This window comes from Equus asinus, chromosome 28 (genome assembly GCF_041296235.1).
Source record: "Equus asinus isolate D_3611 breed Donkey chromosome 28, EquAss-T2T_v2, whole genome shotgun sequence".
Taxonomy (NCBI): Eukaryota; Metazoa; Chordata; class Mammalia; order Perissodactyla; family Equidae; genus Equus; species Equus asinus.
In genome coordinates this window covers 32,836,830-32,853,143 of record NC_091817.1, presented here as the reverse complement: position 1 = coordinate 32,853,143, position 16,314 = coordinate 32,836,830, and the positions used below count along the sequence as shown (strand labels likewise).

Sequence of the window (16,314 nt, the reverse complement as noted above, 5' to 3'; positions counted from 1 at the left end):
GAGTAAGAAGGCCAGCATCCAGTCGAGACAACAGGAGCAAGCACACAAGTTCTCGAACTAGACGCGCTCCTGCGCACGCGCGGGCACGTACAGGGGCGGGGCCTCAACCTCAGGCCCCGCCCAGCCGTCCTGCGCTTCCTCTTCCGACGAGAGGTGTGGCCGCGGCGACCGCGGGAAACCCGGGCCGGTGGTGCGCCGCTGGGTGCTACCGCGGGAATGGCAAGTTTGGGGACCCTTGTTCTGCGGCCCTGGATTCGAGAGCTGGTCCTGGGGTCAGAGGCACTCTCAAGTCCGCGGGCGGGGCAACTGCTCGAGGTGAGCCGCCTACCCGCTTCAGGGCCCGGAGACCAGGGCGGGGCCCCAGGGCGGTGGGATTGACGCGGGTCGCCGCTGTCAGGTTCTGCAGGACGCTGAGGGCCCGGGCCCGTCCCGCGCCCCTGACACCCCTGACGTGGGGGCCGCACTGCTTGTGTCCGACGGGACCTACAGTGTCCGATGCCTAGTGACGCGGGAAGCCCTGAACACCTCGGACTGGTGAGAGAGGTCCTCCGGGCCCGGGGAGCTCGGAGTCCAGCGGGAGGGCGCAAGGCCTGAGCCCAAGGTGGGCGGGGCTGTGTTCAGGCAGGCTAGACAGTGACGGTGGCACTCGCTGCAGGGAGGATAAGGAGTTCGGCTTCCGAGGGGCAGAAGGTCGGCTGCTGCTGCTGCAGGACTGCGACGTCCGAGTCCAAGTCGCCGAAGGCGGCGCGGTGAGTGGTAAGGCTGGCTTGGGCGGGTTACTGGGCCTGACTCTTCGTCGCTACTCCTGAGACCCGTCCCTGAACTCACTCTCCAGCCTGCGGAGTTCTACCTTCAGGTGGACCGCTTCAGCCTGCTTCCCACGGAGCAGCCCCGGGAACGGGTGACTGGTTGGTAAGTGATGATTCCACCCTCCAGCTGTTCTCCTCACCCGTGCCTGGCTGGCGTTGGCATAGGCCTTTTGGGTGGGAGAGCTTAGTAACACGGACTGCCTACTACCTTCCTCTTTTTCCCAGCAACCAGGACCCGGATGTGCAGAAAAAGCTCTATGACTGCCTGGCGTGAGTCTGGGGTTGGGCTCTGGGGCCAAGAGTGGCTCGGTTAGGGGATGGCAAGTCTGTGTAGACAGGCCTCAGGATTGTTCCTCAGACCTGTCCCCTCTGTTTCTGTAGGGAGCACCTTTCAGAGTCCACCTCCCCCAATGCAGGTACTTCTATGGGTTGGCCAGTGTTCCTAACTCCCTGTAGAGCGACCTCTCCAGCCATCACCTCCTTCTTCCTTAATAAGCCCTCCTCCACACCTGTACTACCCTTCTTCCTCTTTAAGCTTCGGCCCATCCCCTGGTCCCCTGTCCTCAGGCCTTTCACTGTCGCAACTTCTGGATGAGGTGCAGGAGGACCAGGAGCATCAGGGGGCACTAGTGCGCCTGGCTGAGAGCTGTCTGATGCTGGCAGGCCCTTGCACAGCACCCCCACTCACCCGTTGGGCCACCTCACGCCGCAGGGCTATGGTTAGTCTGGGGCTTCCCTTGGGAAATATCTGGGTGAGGAGTTGGACCAGGGCCAAGCTGAGTGTTCATGTCCCACAGGGAGAAGCTGTGTACACTGTCCCCAGCCTATGGCTGCACATTTCTGAGAATGACCAGCGAATTCTGAGCTCTCTGGACCCAGATGAAAGGGCACAGGGTAAGGACTGGAGAGGCTAAGAGGGGAGTACCTGGGGGCCCAGCACCTACAATGCTGATAAGCCTGCCCTGAATCCCAGGCCCTGAGCTGCCCCCACAAGACCCAACTCTGCAGGACCTATCGCTGACCCTGATTTCTTCTCCTTCTTCCTCACCCAGTTCCTCAGGTAAGATGGTTCTCAGGCCACAAGCACTCACTGCTGTCTATCAGTTAGGTGCCCAGGCTGTGCAGGATGCTGTGAAAGGATGCACAGGCGGGTGGGTGGTAAACACAGTCCCTGCAGGCCTGCCTAAGCTCACAGGCCATTCAGCTGGTCTGAGCTGAGAGAGCTCTGCCCACAGTGAGTCCCTTTCTCCCCAGGAATCCCTGCCTTACCCGTCCACATGCTTTCAGAGGAGAGTGGTGCCAGCATCAGCCTTCTGCCTGCCCTGTCCTTAGCTTCTCCAGACCCAGTACAGAAGGGCAGCTCCCAGCCCCTACCAGCCATCTGCTCAGTCCCTGGCCCCCTGCCCCCCAATTCCCCACACCCCAGCCGTGTACACAACTCCCCCCTCCTGAGCTGGACCCCAAGTCTGTCACCCCTTGGCCATGTCCCCAGTCCACACCAGGCCCATGTGACCAGGGCCCAGAAACCTAGCCTGGAGTTCAAGGAGGTAGGGTTGCCCTCTAAGAACTGGCAGCACTCTCCAAGGACAAGAACCACGAAGCGAGCCCTGGAGTCCAGCGCTGCCTGGGTGAGCATAGCCCCCCTACAATTGGAGAGTAGAATGGGGTGGGCCTTGGTGGAGCTGCGAGTGGGACTGAGGTAACCTTGGCTGGGGTTAGGGGTCTTTGTTGGCCCCTGTCCAGACACCACACCCCCCCCCCCCCTTTAGGATCCCCCAAAGAGGCATCGTGATGGTTCTGCCTTCCAATATGAGTACGAACCACCCTGCGCCTCCCTCTGTGGCCAGGTCCAAGCTGCCAGGTGAGTGCCTGGGGCTGCCCCCACTCTCTTGGTCACCAGTCCCAGTCTCCATTGACCTACAGCCATGGTTCTCTTCCCAGGCTCCTTCCACAGCTCGTTGCCTGGGCCTTGAACTTTCTGATGGAGCCACAGCCAGAGTCTGAGCTAACCCAGATGTGAGGGGTCCTGCGAGTACGTGGGAGGATATGTGCACACAGGTTCATGCCTAGGGTTGGACAAACAGTGCTCCACACTCTGTTTCCTTTGAGTTTTTTAATAAAATAATCTCATGCGGCAGGAAAGGAGAGGGTCAGGGTTTGGGGCCGCCGCCTCTTTGGTCTGTGGCTGGGGAGGGTGGGCTCTGCTCAGGGCTGGAGGGCTCTGTAGGCTGTTGGGGCAGAAGCTCAGCTCCAAGCCCAGATCCTGCAAAGGGAGAAGGGGAGTCGGGAAGGGTCAGGACTGGACTGAGCAGTCCTGCCACCCTCTCACTTGGCCCCAGCCTCCTCTTACCTAGGCTTGGAGATGGGGGTGCCTCAAGCTTTGGCCTGCGCTTGAGGACAGGGGAGCGCTGCAGCCGCAGGGGCCGTTCTGAGAGACACAGAAAGATGGGGTGGGTTGCTAAGGGCTTGCTGCCTGTCCCCAATGCCCTCCCCCCACCTCACACTATTGGCTTTAGAGCATCCCTCTTCCCCTGCATCCTCCCACCCGACAGGGGTTGCTTTTTTGGAGATGGAGCCAGGGCTAGTAGAAAGGGCTTGTCAGACCCTTGCTCCTGGCCTTCTGGCTCCCTGGTTTTTTGACTCCTCACATCACTGGTGACCCGCTACAAGGACCAGAACCACGAAGGAAGCCCTGGAGCCCACCCTCCCCCATCTTCTCCTCCACTCAAGCACACAATGGAGGAGTCTCCCCTCACCAACAGGGGCCTGGAGCTGGTCCTCATGCACAGACACTGCTCGCCGCCCTGCTGAGTGAGGCCTCGGCCTCAGCTGGCCATCTGGGGGAGGCCAGGGTATCAGGGTATGATCCCAGCAGCTGCCCCCTCTCCAGCCCTTGCCTCCCACCTTCAGGGTCCCCAGAGGAGCTGAGTTCCCAGCAGGGACTCCTCTAGTCCCCAGCCCAGTATTAGAGTGGGGGCCTATGGTGCCTGCTTACCTTCATTCCTGGGGCCCAAGCAAGGATCTTCTGGAAGGCCCAGGCTGTCTGGGGAAGGGCTGGCTCTTCGGGGTCTTGGACTGGGACAAGGGGAAGGGGGGCCTGGACCATCCTGTTGGCCCCAATCACGGCCTCTGAGCTCTGCATTCAGCTGCTGCCCTAGTGTCTTCCAAGTGGCAGACTCAGGCCCCTGGCCTCCTGGACCAGGTCTGCACGATGGGTCTGCAGGGAGAAGGGTGTCAACCAAGACCTGGGCCAGACGTAGGAGGTGAGCCTGTCCAATGATCTGACCCCTCTCCTGCTTGTTCCCCAACACACACAGTGGCCCTCGCTTACCAGCAGACACAGAGTGGGTGCGGGACTTGATTGAGATGGGTGGGGTCTCCGTGGAACTGTCCATAATGTCACCTGCAAGGTGGGGCTGGGGGCTCAGGCACTAGACCTTGGGGGTGCGGGGAAGAAAAACCTGGCCTCTCCCCCTCCACCCCTAGGAAAGCAAGTGCCTTGGGGATTATTTCTAAGGACATCCCCCTCCCCAAAAATGTACTGCCCTATCCCGGGGTCCCACTTACCATCTGAGCCGGCCTTCTTGATCTCTCCATCTTTGCTCTGTAGGAAAACAGGGATATCAAGCTCAGTCCTGCCCTGCCCTCACCCTAGCCTTGTCTTTTTGTTCGTTCTTTTTCTTATAACTGTCACTAAGTGCCCCCTGTGGGCTAGACAAGAACATGGCAAACCTAGTCCTGGCCCTCTTACAGCTCACAGTCTGGGATGGTAAATAGTTAACACACAGAAACATCTATATGCATGCATGTCACACAGATAATGTGATTTCTTAATTCTTTGATTCATTTTCTACACTTCAATGTTTCTAAATTCAAGCTCAGGTTCACTTCATATGTGTTTCTTATTTTCCTGAAAAGTTATTAAATGGATAGTACATAGGGCTGTGGTTCTCATTAGGTACTGTGATCAGAGAGTGGCATTAGCAGGGTGGCCACGGAAGAGAGTCAGGGAAGGCCCACAGGGAAATGTAGGGATGGATGAGGAAGAACCCAGTGTAATCCAAAGGTGGTGATTGCGAGGCTGCATGTGGGGCAGGGAGGAGCTCCAGACAGAAGAACATGTGTGGAGGCTCTGAGATGCCACCAGGGGTGGAGAGCAGTAAGATGAAAGCAGTGACAGGCTGAGACCCCACAGGGCCTTGAGACAGGGTTAGGAGTCAGGGCAATGTCGGGAGAGGAAGCCCCTGGAGGACTTGCTGTTTCAAATGCAGGTGACAAGGTCAGATTTCTGTTAGATCTGCAGAGAAAGAACCATTCCGGCTCTGAAGACAAGATATCAGTGGCCTGGGCCAGGACAGAAGCCAAGAGGGAAGAAAGATTGAATCTGATGACTCTGTGGGGGGAAGGGGTGGAACTGACAGACTTGTCTGTATGTCACGAGTCTCCTCCTGGTCACATATGTCACCCACAGACTGCCACAAACCACATGTCACCTGCCCCCTCACTTTGCACTTGTGTCCCTCCCAACTCACTTGCTTCCTCTTGCCTTCAGCACTCCCGCTGCCTCTGCTCATGCCGATCCTCTGCAGCATCACTTGTACCCGCTGTTCAAAGGATGGGGCCAGCTCTGTGTCTCCCCGCTCCAGGGGCCGCCGCTGGGGACAGAGATGCCTGAGTGGGGAGAGAGCCCACTGCCCTCAGTTCCAGCAGAGCCCTCACCCAGTCACCAGTTCTCACCTTGTCAGATCTGGCACCCAATGTAGCCTCCTCCTCCTCAGCAGGTAGCAGTATCATCGAGTAAGCCTTGCTTTCCCGAGTGTAGCGAGGCCGGCTCCTGCGGGCAGGGTCAGGGCTGCTGGTGCCCCCCTCGGCTCCACCAGACTCCTCACCACGGCCAGGACGGGCTGGTGGCCGCAGCAGGTCCCCAAGTGTGGTTTTTCGAGTGCGGGGAGCTGCCCCAGGGCTGGTCTCTAGATCAGGCCGTGGCCCCCGAGTTGAACGAGGCTTCTTGAAGGCGAAGAGGGTACCCAGCTTCTTTCGCAGTGTACGGGGGACAGGGATGGTACCCCCCTCAGTGGCTGGGTCCTCCTCGGGGGCCCAGCTGTGAGAATAGCCAGCAGTGAGTGGGAAGACCCATGAAGCATCCCACCCTCTCCCACCCCTGCAACTGCCCCTCACTCACAGGCGATCCTGCTGGATCAGCCTTTTGGAGAAGAATTCCTCCACGCCCTCGTCCACGCGGGCACTGAGCCCATTCCCTTCCTGCGGCAGGGCTGGGGGCACCTGGGGGACACCACAGGGTCAGGGCTGAGTGTAACCGTGACTTCTTTCCACCTCCCTTGTCCAGCAGCCTGGCCTGGGCAACTTCAGGACCTGGGAGCTGAGGTGACCCTAGGGGGCTGCTGACACAAGCTCTCCCCTGTCCAGCTGGTGGGCAGAGATGCTGATTTCACATACCCCCTCACCTGAAGTTGGTCCTGGACACACACACCCAGCCCACACTCATTCTTGTCCCACAGAGTATCCTACACACCCTGAACCACTTGGTCATGTAACAGGGTAGAACCCACGCGCCCCGTGGGTCACACGTTCCCATTTGTCACCCCCTCTGCTCCAAACAGTTCCCTGCAGTGCCCCCCATCCCCACCCCACCCGGCCTGCTGCCGGCTCAGCAGCGTCGGCTGCTGCGTCAGACCCTCTGGGGGGCCTCGAGCCAGCTCCACCCCCCCCTTCCGCCCTGTGTCCGCTGCCCCCTCCACTACCCAGCCCACACATACATCTCCCCACATATACACCCGCGGCACATGCAATAGACGCAGGATTGTCCCTGCAGTCCAGGGGGCCCAGCATCTTTCAGTAACCCTGGGAGACAGAGGATAAGACGGACACCCTCTCTCACACATCCACTCATGCAGCGGGTGGGCCAACCCAAGACAGAGTCCTACCCAGACGCACCCCCAATGGAACCCACACACCCTTGACCCTGCGTGGGCATGGCTTGGGGTAGGGGTGGCCAGGACGCGGCCGCACCACCAGGTCTTGGGACACCACAACCCACCTCCTTGGCTGCCATCTCCCAAGAGGAGCGAATGAGCCACCTGCGACCTCCAGTTCCACGAGCTCTAGAATAGGGGGAGGGTGCTCACCTGGGGGCCCCCCGGCGGTGGGCGGTGGTGATGCTGGCGCCGCGGTCGCGGTCGGGCCCGGGTCGGATGGCGCAGGGGCTGCCCAGCGGGTGGAAGGTCCATACGAGGCAGCGGGCCGGCTGGGGGCCCTGGGGCGGCGGGGCTTGGAGAGCCGCGCGCGGACGGCCCCGCCTGCGGCTCCGCATCTTCCCCCGGAGCCGCCAGCTCGGGCTCCGGCTCCGGTTCCTCAGCAGCACCTGAGGGAAGAGCACCAGAAGAGCACCAAGCGCCGAGCCCGAGGAGGTGGTGGCAGCGGTGGCGTTAGGGCGGCGGGGGACCCGCCCAGGGCGCGGGGAGGGGCCCGGCTACACCGCCCGCCCCTCCGCCCGCCCCTCCGCCCGCCCCTCCCCCGCCGCCGCTGTCCGTGGTGCTGAGCGCGGCCCCGAGCAACGCGCGGCTCCGCACCTCCGCCAAGCATGCGCGTCCTGGGGGTAGAGAAGGGGGCGGGGGGAAGCGAGTGGAGACAGTGTTCCAGCCCTGCTCAGGTCCTGCTCCGTGCTGATTGACTACAGCAGACTCCAACCTTGCAGGTTGCAAGGGGGTCCTGGTCTGGCCAGGTCAAGGGTCAAGGGAGTTCCCAGTACAGGGCTGAATGAATGTGTCCAGGTTCCCAGGTCTAATGGAGCCTCAGCCCAACCTGAGTAACTCCCTTTCCCCGAGACCCTGACTCACTGTGAGTGGATGAGACCAGGTGAAGGCAGCGGCTGGACTCAGGCCATTTCTGTAGAGGGCTGGCGTCCTGGTGGGGAGGGCACAAACTCAGCCTGGGATAGGGGAGCTGCCTCTCCACCTTCCATACTCCAGAACAAGATGGGAAGATCTAGGGTTCTAGGTCCAGACTTCTGGGGCCACCTACCTTCTGCTCCTCTTTATCGTCCTCCTTTTCCTTCTCTTCCTCAGGGAAAAAAAGACCTTCCAATTCCCCAGGCCCAAGGGGGCTGGGCTCACCTCCATCCAGTGCTGGTATGGCAGGGGGCATTGCCACTGTTGCCTGCTGAGCGAGACTCTCCACCTGCAATACCAGGCACCCCAAAGATGGGCAGGTAGGGCCTCAGCCATAGTCCCATTGGTCCTAAGGGAACCCTGAAATAGCTGGCTACATGACCCCAGAAGACATTACAGAACCCCTGCAAGGCAGTAGCCAGGTCATTCTGTGTGTGCGTGTGTGTGTGTGCATGTGCATGCATGCAAGTGTGCAAGTGCACAGTTCCCCCTCACCAGCCGATCCCGGGCTGCACTCAGACCCGCCAGAGCCTGAGCCACAATGCTTTCTGCCAAGGTCCCTGTGACTGACAGCCGCATGTCCCTGAGGGCAAGAGAGGGCAAACGTTAGTGTGCTGTCTCTGCCCAGTCCTGTCTAGCCCAGCCCAGCCCCATCCAGCCTACCTGAGCCTAGTGAAGGCATCTTGCAGCAGGTGTTCTGGGAGAAGCTCTGGGAGGCCCCTTGAGCCCACTAGGACCCCCTCCAGCTGCTCCCTCCATCTAGGTCCCTGCAGCATCTGTGGGCAGAGGCTCCTTGTTGTGTCCAATGTGGCCTGAGTAAAGTCCTGGGCAGAGGTCAGAGCATAGTAAGAGTGTGGCTAGGGCCTAGATAGATTGGCTTGAGGCTCTTACCCCCACAGAACATTGACTCATGGGATATGACAGTCAAGCCTACGGGATAGGGGTCAAACCTGCATATGGAGGTGGGGCTGGGTCAAGGATACCATCTCACCTGAATGTCCTGGCGGCAGACCTCGCCCACCTGTCCCAGGAGGCCCTCCAGCTTCTGCCGCAGCTGCCATTGATGGCTTGGGGAGCTCCCAGCCTCATAGAGAATGGGGAGAATCTAGAGGCCAAGGAAGAAAAGGAGTTGTAAGTTGACACCTGAGGAAGAGAGGAAGGGTCTTTGTAGCAGGAGGGGGTGCTCACACTGAGAGAGAAGTTGGCGTTTTGGATGGCATCCTCGGCCTGGTGCACAGCAGCTTCACCCTGGGGTCCAGCCCCACAGCCCAGCAGCTCCACATGCTCCTGCACCGACTGACACAGTTCGTTCACTTCCTGGGGGGGGCATCAGGAATCAGTCCCAGCCTGGTCCCTTTCCAATACCCCCAGACCCTACTGCCTCCTTCCCAGGGTCTCCAACTGGGTGGGTGAGGGCCTGAAGCTGATATGATCAGGCCAGCCACTTAGGAACCCTATCTGTTCAAGGAGGGAAAGCAGTGTCTCCTTTGCTTTATTGTAGGGACTTTATATATACTTTCTAAGTGTTCAGAATAGGAGGGAAAGGAGCTGTTAGTCATGTCTGTATTTTAGCTCAGTCCTTTCACCATCCCCCTAGAGGATAGACTGAGGGGTGGGGAGAAATGGGAGTGAGGAGCCACGGAGTAAGAACCAGGGGAGCAAGGGATAGTGGGGGTGGAGGCGAGGAATGGTGTGTTTGAGAAGTGGTCCAAAGGCAGGACCAAGGAGGACTGTGGGGGCTCCAGTGTGGTCACAAGAGACCTGGCCTGAAACTCTCCACAGCACTTGGTGGGTGTGGGCACCAGTGAGACTGAGCTCCAGGGTAGAGAGAAGAGTTTGTGGGAGATGATGAAATCACTTGAAGATGTATAGAATGTGAAGCCCCTGCAGGATGTCTGGGTCGAGATGCCTGGGCTCTGGAGCCTGGGAGAGAAGTGAGATTTGGGAATGGAGAGATGGAACATCTCACAAAGGCAAGGTGGTGGAGGGAGATGAAGCCAGAAAAAGAGTTGCTGGGTTGGGCCACAACAGGGGTCAGTGGAGAGGGGAGGGGAGCCTTGTGAATGGGAAGACACAGATGGAGCTACAATCACGGGGGGAAATTGAGGGAGGACTTTAAAACACCTTCCATCTTTAACAGGAGAGACTATTTAAATACTTTAAAAAGGCAGCCAGGGGTATTATTTGGGAGAGCTATTTCAGGAGGGGTTGGCTCTTCTCCAGACCAAGGAGAGGGACTTGTCTGGGACAGCAGGATTCAGGCACCCTGGCCCTAGGAAAGTCAGACTCTCAGATTCATGGAGGCTCCTAGATGCCACAGCCCTCCCCCTGCTCTGTCTTGAGGGAGGTACCACTGACCTGCTCAGAGGGGTCCGAGACAAGACCTAGAGGCTGTGGGCGGGAGGTGCGGTCAGAAGAGGCGTGGTCTGCGCGGTTGTTCCTCAAGAGACAGGCTTGGATCTGGGGACAAGAGATATTGAGGGGGGGGGCGCGGGGGCCACAGCATGTGGCAGGGCAAGGGAGGGGAGAGGGGATCCCCACCTGATGCACTGCACGTGCTGTCAGTTCCGGGCGGCTGCGCTGTGCCTGGGCCACGTCGTTCAGTGGCAGAGGCATGGTCTTCAGGCTGCGGTTCTGCTCTAGGGCCTGAGCCACGTCGAGCAGGCCCAGAGCAGAGGTATGGTTCCGGTCCCAGACTACAGACCTGGGCCGGGCCGGGCTTCAGTCGGGGGCGGAGCTCCGAGAGGCCCCACCCAACCCACTAGCCTTGTCTATTTACCCCGTGCACCGATCCATTCCGTTTGCTCCTTCTCATTCAGCCCCGCCTCTTAGCCCAGTAAGCCCCTCTATGCCACGCCCTCCTCCCCCATTGGTCCCACCCCTCTGACCCCGCCCACCGGAGTCTTGTGTTGACCCGAAGTGCCTTGGCCAGCATCTTGGCTCCCGTGTCCCCCATGGCGTTGCCGCTGATATCCAGCGCCATCAGGTTTGGATTGGTGCCCAGTGCCCGGAGCAAGACGCTAGCACCCAGCTTCAGCCGCGACTCAGCCACGGACAGAGACTGCAGGGGCTGAGGTTAAGAGAAAGCCATTTGTGGTTCGAGTCAGGGGTCAGCAAGGACGTCAGGTCACAGGGTCTGAGAGAGCAGGAGTCAGAGGGGTCACAGGGGTCCATTGCCTGGGGATCCCGCATAGTCCCGTGAACTCACACAGTCGTCATCCTGCATAAGCTGGACAATCCGGTGCAGGACGTCGTCCAGGGTCTCCCTGTGGGCAGGGGTCGCAGTTGGAGGGGGGACCCAGGTGGTGGGGTGCTGTCTGGGACTCCTGGGAGTGGGATGAGGGCTCACTTGCACCGGACGTTGAAGTTCCTTCCAAGCGCCACGTGTCTCAGGGACCGACTCCTCCCAATGGCTAGCACCAGAGTCACCATGTCTGAGCCGAAGCCTGGGGGTAGTTCGGGTCACATAAAAGGCGAGGCTGCGAGGATGGGGTGGGATGGGAATTGGGTGGATGGAGGGAGGATGGGTTTCCCGGTGGCCTCACCGTTATCCGCCAGGTCCAGGGAGCTCACTGCGCCAGCATCGCACACTAAGTCTTGTATCACCTGAGCGCCCGCTGAGCGCAGCTGAAGGTGGAAGGTGGGGCACGCTCAGGCCAACAGGCCACAGGTGGGGAGGATCAGGCCCCCAGCAAGCAGCCTGCGCTCCGGCCTCGAGCCCCACTCCCAACGTGTGGGCCCACTGGCTGCTATGTTTCTGGGCTGGGGTACTCACTTCACAAGCGCTGAGGTCCAGGTGCAGGTCACCCATGTGCGTGTTGAGCGCGAGGCCTTCCAAAAGGGCCCTGGGAGGGGATGTCACAGGGAGTGGCAGGAGCTTGGAAAGGGGGCCCCAGGGCGCCAACGAACGCCAAGAAGAAGGGGCAATATGCCGGGGAGATTGTGGGTAAAATAGGAGCGGAGCGAGATGCTGAAGGTGAGGTGAAGGGCCTGGGATGTAGCCGCACAGGCAGGGGCGTGGCTGTGGACAGTTACACTGACCTGAGCGCGTCGGCCGGCAGCTTGCAGCCCGCCAGGCCCAGGTGCCGAAGCGTCCCTGCACGGCTGAGGAAGAGTTGCAGCGCGGCGGGCGCAGCCCGGGACTTCCTGGGGTGGGGGAGCGGGAGAAGTGGGCTTCCAGGAGCAGGGAGACGGCTCCCGCGTCTCCCCCTGCCCCGACCCGCCTCCTTACGTGCGGGAGAAGACGTTCCTCGAAGCGTCGAGGTGGGTGAGACTGGCGCAGCAGCCAAGGGACAGCGCTGCAAAGAGCTGCAGGAGGAGGGTATGGGCTCCACCGGCCAGAGGACTGAGCCCCTCCTTGCCCCGCCCCACCCTCGAGTCTACCCTTAGACCTCAGGCCGGGACACCAGCCCTACAAATCATCCCCCCACTGACCACCCCCTCACAGTGTCCAGGGCGGTGTCGGTGCCTGCGACATTCAAGAACGTCAGAACATTAGGACGGCTCAGGAAACTATAGAGGCCCTGGCGGGAGGATGGAGGTGGGAGGGCCGGAGTCAGGGATCGCCTCATCAAGAGCTTCCACTGCCTGCGGCGCCCCCAATCACTGCCCCTAAAGACAGCTACTCACCCCATTGTCCTCTGAGGCCCCCAGCGCCCCGGGGTTTCCGGAAAGGTCCAGGTGGGTCAGGACAGAGTCAAAGGCCGCATTGGAAGCCAGTGCCCGGCCCAGAGCCCTCATTCCTGGTGGTGGAGGAGGGAGAGGCTCAGCAATTAGGCAGACCCATCCTCCCGCTCCACCCACCCCACCCCACCTTGGCCCCGCCTACCTCGGGGCGTCAACCCCGTCTGCGCTAGGTTGAGTCTCCTCAGGGCTCCAGGACGTTGTTCTAGGTGTCTGCTTAGGGCAGCCACGCCTGGAGGATGGGGGCAGCCATGTGGGTCTCACTATCTCCAGTGCCAGCCCCCGGGAGTTCCCCAAGCTCAGCCATACCTCTGTCATCCAGCAGATTCCCGGCTAGGCTGAGCTCCCGCAGCCCAGAGCTGGAGTGCCCTGCCAGTGCCTGGGCCAGTCGCCGGACAAAGTCTCTGGGGACCAGACCCCAGGCATGAGACTCTGACTATGGATTCCTAACTCCTCCCCAGGCCACAAGGCTCCCAATCTCAAGCCCCTAGCCTCTTCCCCCCAAGCCCTACCCTGGTCCCCTTACCCCCTCAGGCCACAGGTCTCCAGCACCAGCTCCTCCAGGTGGGACGACTGACTCATCATGTGCAGAATCTGTTCTGAGACCTCAAGGCTCTGGGAACCAGAGTGGAGGCTCAGTGGGCTGCACCTGGACCCCGAAACCTTGGCCCCTCCCTGCCCCTACACTCTCACCAGCTTCATATCCACACAGGAGAGGCACCGGAACCACAGGTTGTAGGACAGGGCAGCCACACTCAAGGCTAGGTCCCTGGGCGGGAGAAGGGGCAGGGGCAGATCTCAGGGCTCTCCAGCCAGGTCCTAGGCCCAGCATGCCCCTCATGGAGAGGCTGAGGCCTAGGAATGTGGGTCACAGCATCTTCCTCCCTTCTTTGGCCTAGCAGGCCACCTACCGACTGCCTAGATGACCAAAGTCTCCTAGGCTGAAATGGCGGCAGCCTTGACGATGGTAGATGGTGTCCACATCCTGGACAGGAAGAAAGAGTCTCCAACTGGCTTGGGGGCCACAAGAGGTAGGGAGGGACTCAATGCACATGGGGGATCAGATGTCTACGGAGCCCTCCAGAGAGGGCCCTACCCTCACCCACTGAATCTCCTCTCGGAAAGGGAAGCCATTGTAGTCACACAGAGCCTCGTATGTCTCCAAGAAGCCACCTGGGGAGGTGCCAGGGGTATGACAGGGTGAGGGTGTGGGGAGGAGAGAGACAAAAGGTCAGAGATAGAGGAAGATCAGACCCAAGCTGGGTGGTAGCTGTGCCTTGAGTGGCTCTGTTCAGTTTGGGAGATCTCCAAATCCAGGGCTCTGGGGCTACAGGAGGGGGTAGCCTGAAAGCCCTGTGTGGCCCTGCCTTAGCCCTTACCACAGGGGCTGCTGGGTGAGGTGGCCTCTGAGGGGCTGCTTCTCTCCAGCCGAGCCAGCATGGAGGAGGGTGTGGGCCTCCGGAATAGCTTCCTGGGGAGGGAGATAAAGGTGAAGGGGGCAAAGGACTTCTAGCCCCTAGGATGGGAGGCAGCCCAGCTGTGTCATCCAGAGCATCCCTGCACTGCCCTCCTTCCCTGCCAGCCCCTTGCAGTTGCCGGTCCTCACCCAAGCGTCGAGCGAGGGAAGACCTTCTTGATAGCCACAGCAACATGCTGGGCCAGCTGTTCCAGGGCAGCCACGCCAGGAAACTCCAGGACCAGCTCAGGTAGGGACTCCAGCTCAAAAGTGACCTGGAGAGGGAGGGCAGCTGAGCTGGCCTCCATGTGTAGGGGCAGGTGGAAGGGGAAGTGAAGACCAGGCTGCAGGCCCTAGTGGGGTACTAGGGGTCTCACCTGAGGCGGTGTCTCCTGCAGCGCCATGGCCTGTACCTCCAGGTAGCTGAATGTGCAGTCCACCTATGGAGCACCTGGATCAGCTGGGACCAAGGTCCGAGTCCCACCCTCCTAGGAGCCCAGTCCTTTGTGCAGCCTGGAGCTGAGAGCCAGACCTGCCTAGACTCCAGTCTTGCTTGCTGCTGGGACCCCAGTGCTGTTGGAAGGGCAGAGCCCACAAGGACAAGACAGAAAATGCTGCAGATGCAGCTCTCATCCAGGAAGCTGCTGGAGGGCAAGAAGAGTGGCAGCCAGGCCCTGGGACTTACTCTCAGGGGGAGGCAGGTGTGGAGCAGGTAGGCTCTCCATCGTAGCAGTGCCTGGGGGGAGAGAGGGTCTGAAACCCCGGGCAAGACAAGAGGCCCTTTCTGTCCGGGCCCCAGAGGCCCTCCTAGTCTCTGCCCCCTGCCATACCAGGACGTGACATCGATCAGCACCCTCCCGCTCTGGTAGCCAGGTTTTCAGCAGCAACTCCGCCTCCTTGGGCCACAGGAACCTGGTGATCTCCCCTGTGGAAGGGAAGCCTGCTGGGTAACTTTGGTTCTCTCATGGAGGTCAATTCATGCCCACAGTCTGTACCAGGCTAGGGACCTGAGCTCATCTATGGGCCAGCAAGGAAGGAGTGGAGTGGATCTCGGGGCCATCAAGCCATCCGGAGGAGCAAAGAGAACCGCTTGCCCAGCGTCCCGGGCCTCTGAGTGGGCCTCTGGTTTGGGGGCCGCGCTGCTTCCTCCCAGCCAAGAAAGGGAGAAGGGGCAGCGCTTACCTCGCAGCTCAGAGGATATGCAGTCGGAGGTCTGGGCCATGCGGCCGGGCCGGGCGGCCAGGGCGGCCCAAGGAGCTCCGACGAGAAACAGCAGCGGGCGGGCGCGCACAGGAAGCCTGGGGCCCCGGCCCGCACTGCAGCCACCTGCTCCTTCTGCAGCGGAAAGTACGCGCTGCTTCCTGCCAGGCCGCCCCCGGCCCGGCTCCTCCCCGCCCGGCCTCTGCGGGCCGGGAGCAGTCGCCCGGGTTCGGGGGTGTGGGAGGGGGCAGAATCCCAGCTGCCCGCTCGTCCTGTCGCACAAGAGCTACTCTGTAAGGGCAGACAGGGGGTGGGAATGGTATGGCCGAAGGGTCGCGCGTGTCGCGCACCCTCCGCGGTTCCTAGCCCCCTACTTCCACGCCGCACCGCAGTCCCTGCTGCGAGCACCAGGGGGCGCTGCCCGCTCGGGGATCCCTGTGGCCTACTCGGGTTCGTCCCCTCCAAAGCCCAGCGAGGGAGGTGGACAGGGGGTGGGACGGAAGGGGCATCTCTCCATCAAGGAGCGTCGGATCTTTCCCAACACCAGGGTCCTAACCTGGGCTGAGCGAAGGTCTGACACCCTGGGCAGGGCAAGAGACTCCTAACCTGGAGTCTGTGACCCCATCGGGGATCCACGAACTCTTGAAAGGGTGGGAAAAAACACCCGACAGGCCCAGACGCCCTTCTCTGAGGCAGAGGTTCCTCAGCTTTTATCAGATTCAGGCTGGGACAGGGCCAGAAGGTGGGGGTATGCCCTCAGGGGGCAGCTTCCGGCTAAAGCCTGAGCCCCAAGGGCTTCAGGGAAGGGTGGAGTGACTCATGAGCAAAGGCCAGGTACAGGAGGGCCCTCCTGTGTGTAGCAGAACAGAGTCTGGGGAGGGGCAACTACTAAGGAGAGAGGGAAGCTACTGTCTTCAGGGCTGGGAGGGATCAGAAGGTCATGGAGGCCGGGAGTGTCAGCTGAGCATGCTGCCTTATAGAAGACTGGGGACCTAGATTCTGGAGGGTTCACAGGAGGGGATTAAATCTCTTTCTTCCATTACAATCTAATTAAACTCCACTTGTGGGATAAGGAACAGCCCTCTGCCCTGCCCACGGCTCAGCCAGGCAGAGGTTAAATAACCGGGAGAGCAGGTGAGAGATACTGGTTTCTTTCCCAACCCCTAGCTACTCCTCCCCATCATGGGGCTTGCAGACAGGGGGACCATCCTCCAGTCATCTGACCTCCACCCCCTCCAAATCTCATCTCCCTTTGCTG

General features: G+C 60.7%; 2 protein-coding genes across 4 annotated transcripts; one reads left to right on the top strand and one right to left on the bottom strand.

Annotated features, from left to right (window-relative positions):
• The first annotated feature begins 42 nt into the window (after positions 1–42).
• On the top strand, positions 43–2,951 carry ACD (ACD shelterin complex subunit and telomerase recruitment factor). The gene is made up of 12 exons (XM_044760820.2): positions 43–315; positions 398–534; positions 656–749; positions 836–912; positions 1,035–1,079; positions 1,191–1,225; positions 1,377–1,528; positions 1,607–1,703; positions 1,783–1,869; positions 2,064–2,437; positions 2,579–2,670; positions 2,751–2,951. Exons 1-12 carry the CDS (start codon positions 217–219, stop codon positions 2,827–2,829), a joined length of 1,368 nt encoding a protein of 455 aa, XP_044616755.1. The 5' UTR covers positions 43–216; the 3' UTR covers positions 2,830–2,951.
• CARMIL2 (capping protein regulator and myosin 1 linker 2) lies at positions 2,904–15,436 on the bottom strand. 3 transcript variants are annotated; one of them, XM_044760818.2, is made up of 39 exons: positions 15,039–15,436; positions 14,687–14,781; positions 14,542–14,592; positions 14,234–14,296; positions 14,007–14,131; positions 13,780–13,871; positions 13,503–13,573; positions 13,312–13,385; positions 13,094–13,169; positions 12,927–13,015; positions 12,710–12,804; positions 12,546–12,632; positions 12,347–12,459; positions 12,163–12,240; positions 11,949–12,025; positions 11,759–11,863; positions 11,493–11,562; positions 11,263–11,344; positions 11,067–11,163; positions 10,926–10,983; positions 10,615–10,787; positions 10,259–10,421; positions 10,076–10,177; positions 8,906–9,034; positions 8,709–8,822; positions 8,381–8,541; positions 8,213–8,300; positions 7,851–8,006; positions 7,667–7,733; positions 6,956–7,191; positions 5,992–6,092; positions 5,547–5,910; positions 5,342–5,464; positions 4,377–4,413; positions 4,141–4,212; positions 3,805–4,026; positions 3,566–3,646; positions 3,160–3,237; positions 2,904–3,072 (listed from the first exon to the last, which is right to left on the bottom strand). In XM_044760818.2, the coding sequence occupies exons 1-39, from the start codon at positions 15,076–15,078 to the stop codon at positions 2,960–2,962; spliced, it is 4,218 nt and encodes a 1,405-aa protein (XP_044616753.1). In that variant the 5' UTR covers positions 15,079–15,436; the 3' UTR covers positions 2,904–2,959. The 3 variants fall into 3 exon arrangements, with proteins under 3 accessions (XP_044616753.1, XP_044616754.1, XP_070356379.1); XM_070500278.1 differs by having other exon boundaries at positions 2,936–3,072; positions 3,570–3,646; positions 15,039–15,224; XM_044760819.2 differs by lacking the exon at positions 3,566–3,646 and having other exon boundaries at positions 15,039–15,224.
• Between the last annotated feature and the right edge of the window lie 878 nt (positions 15,437–16,314).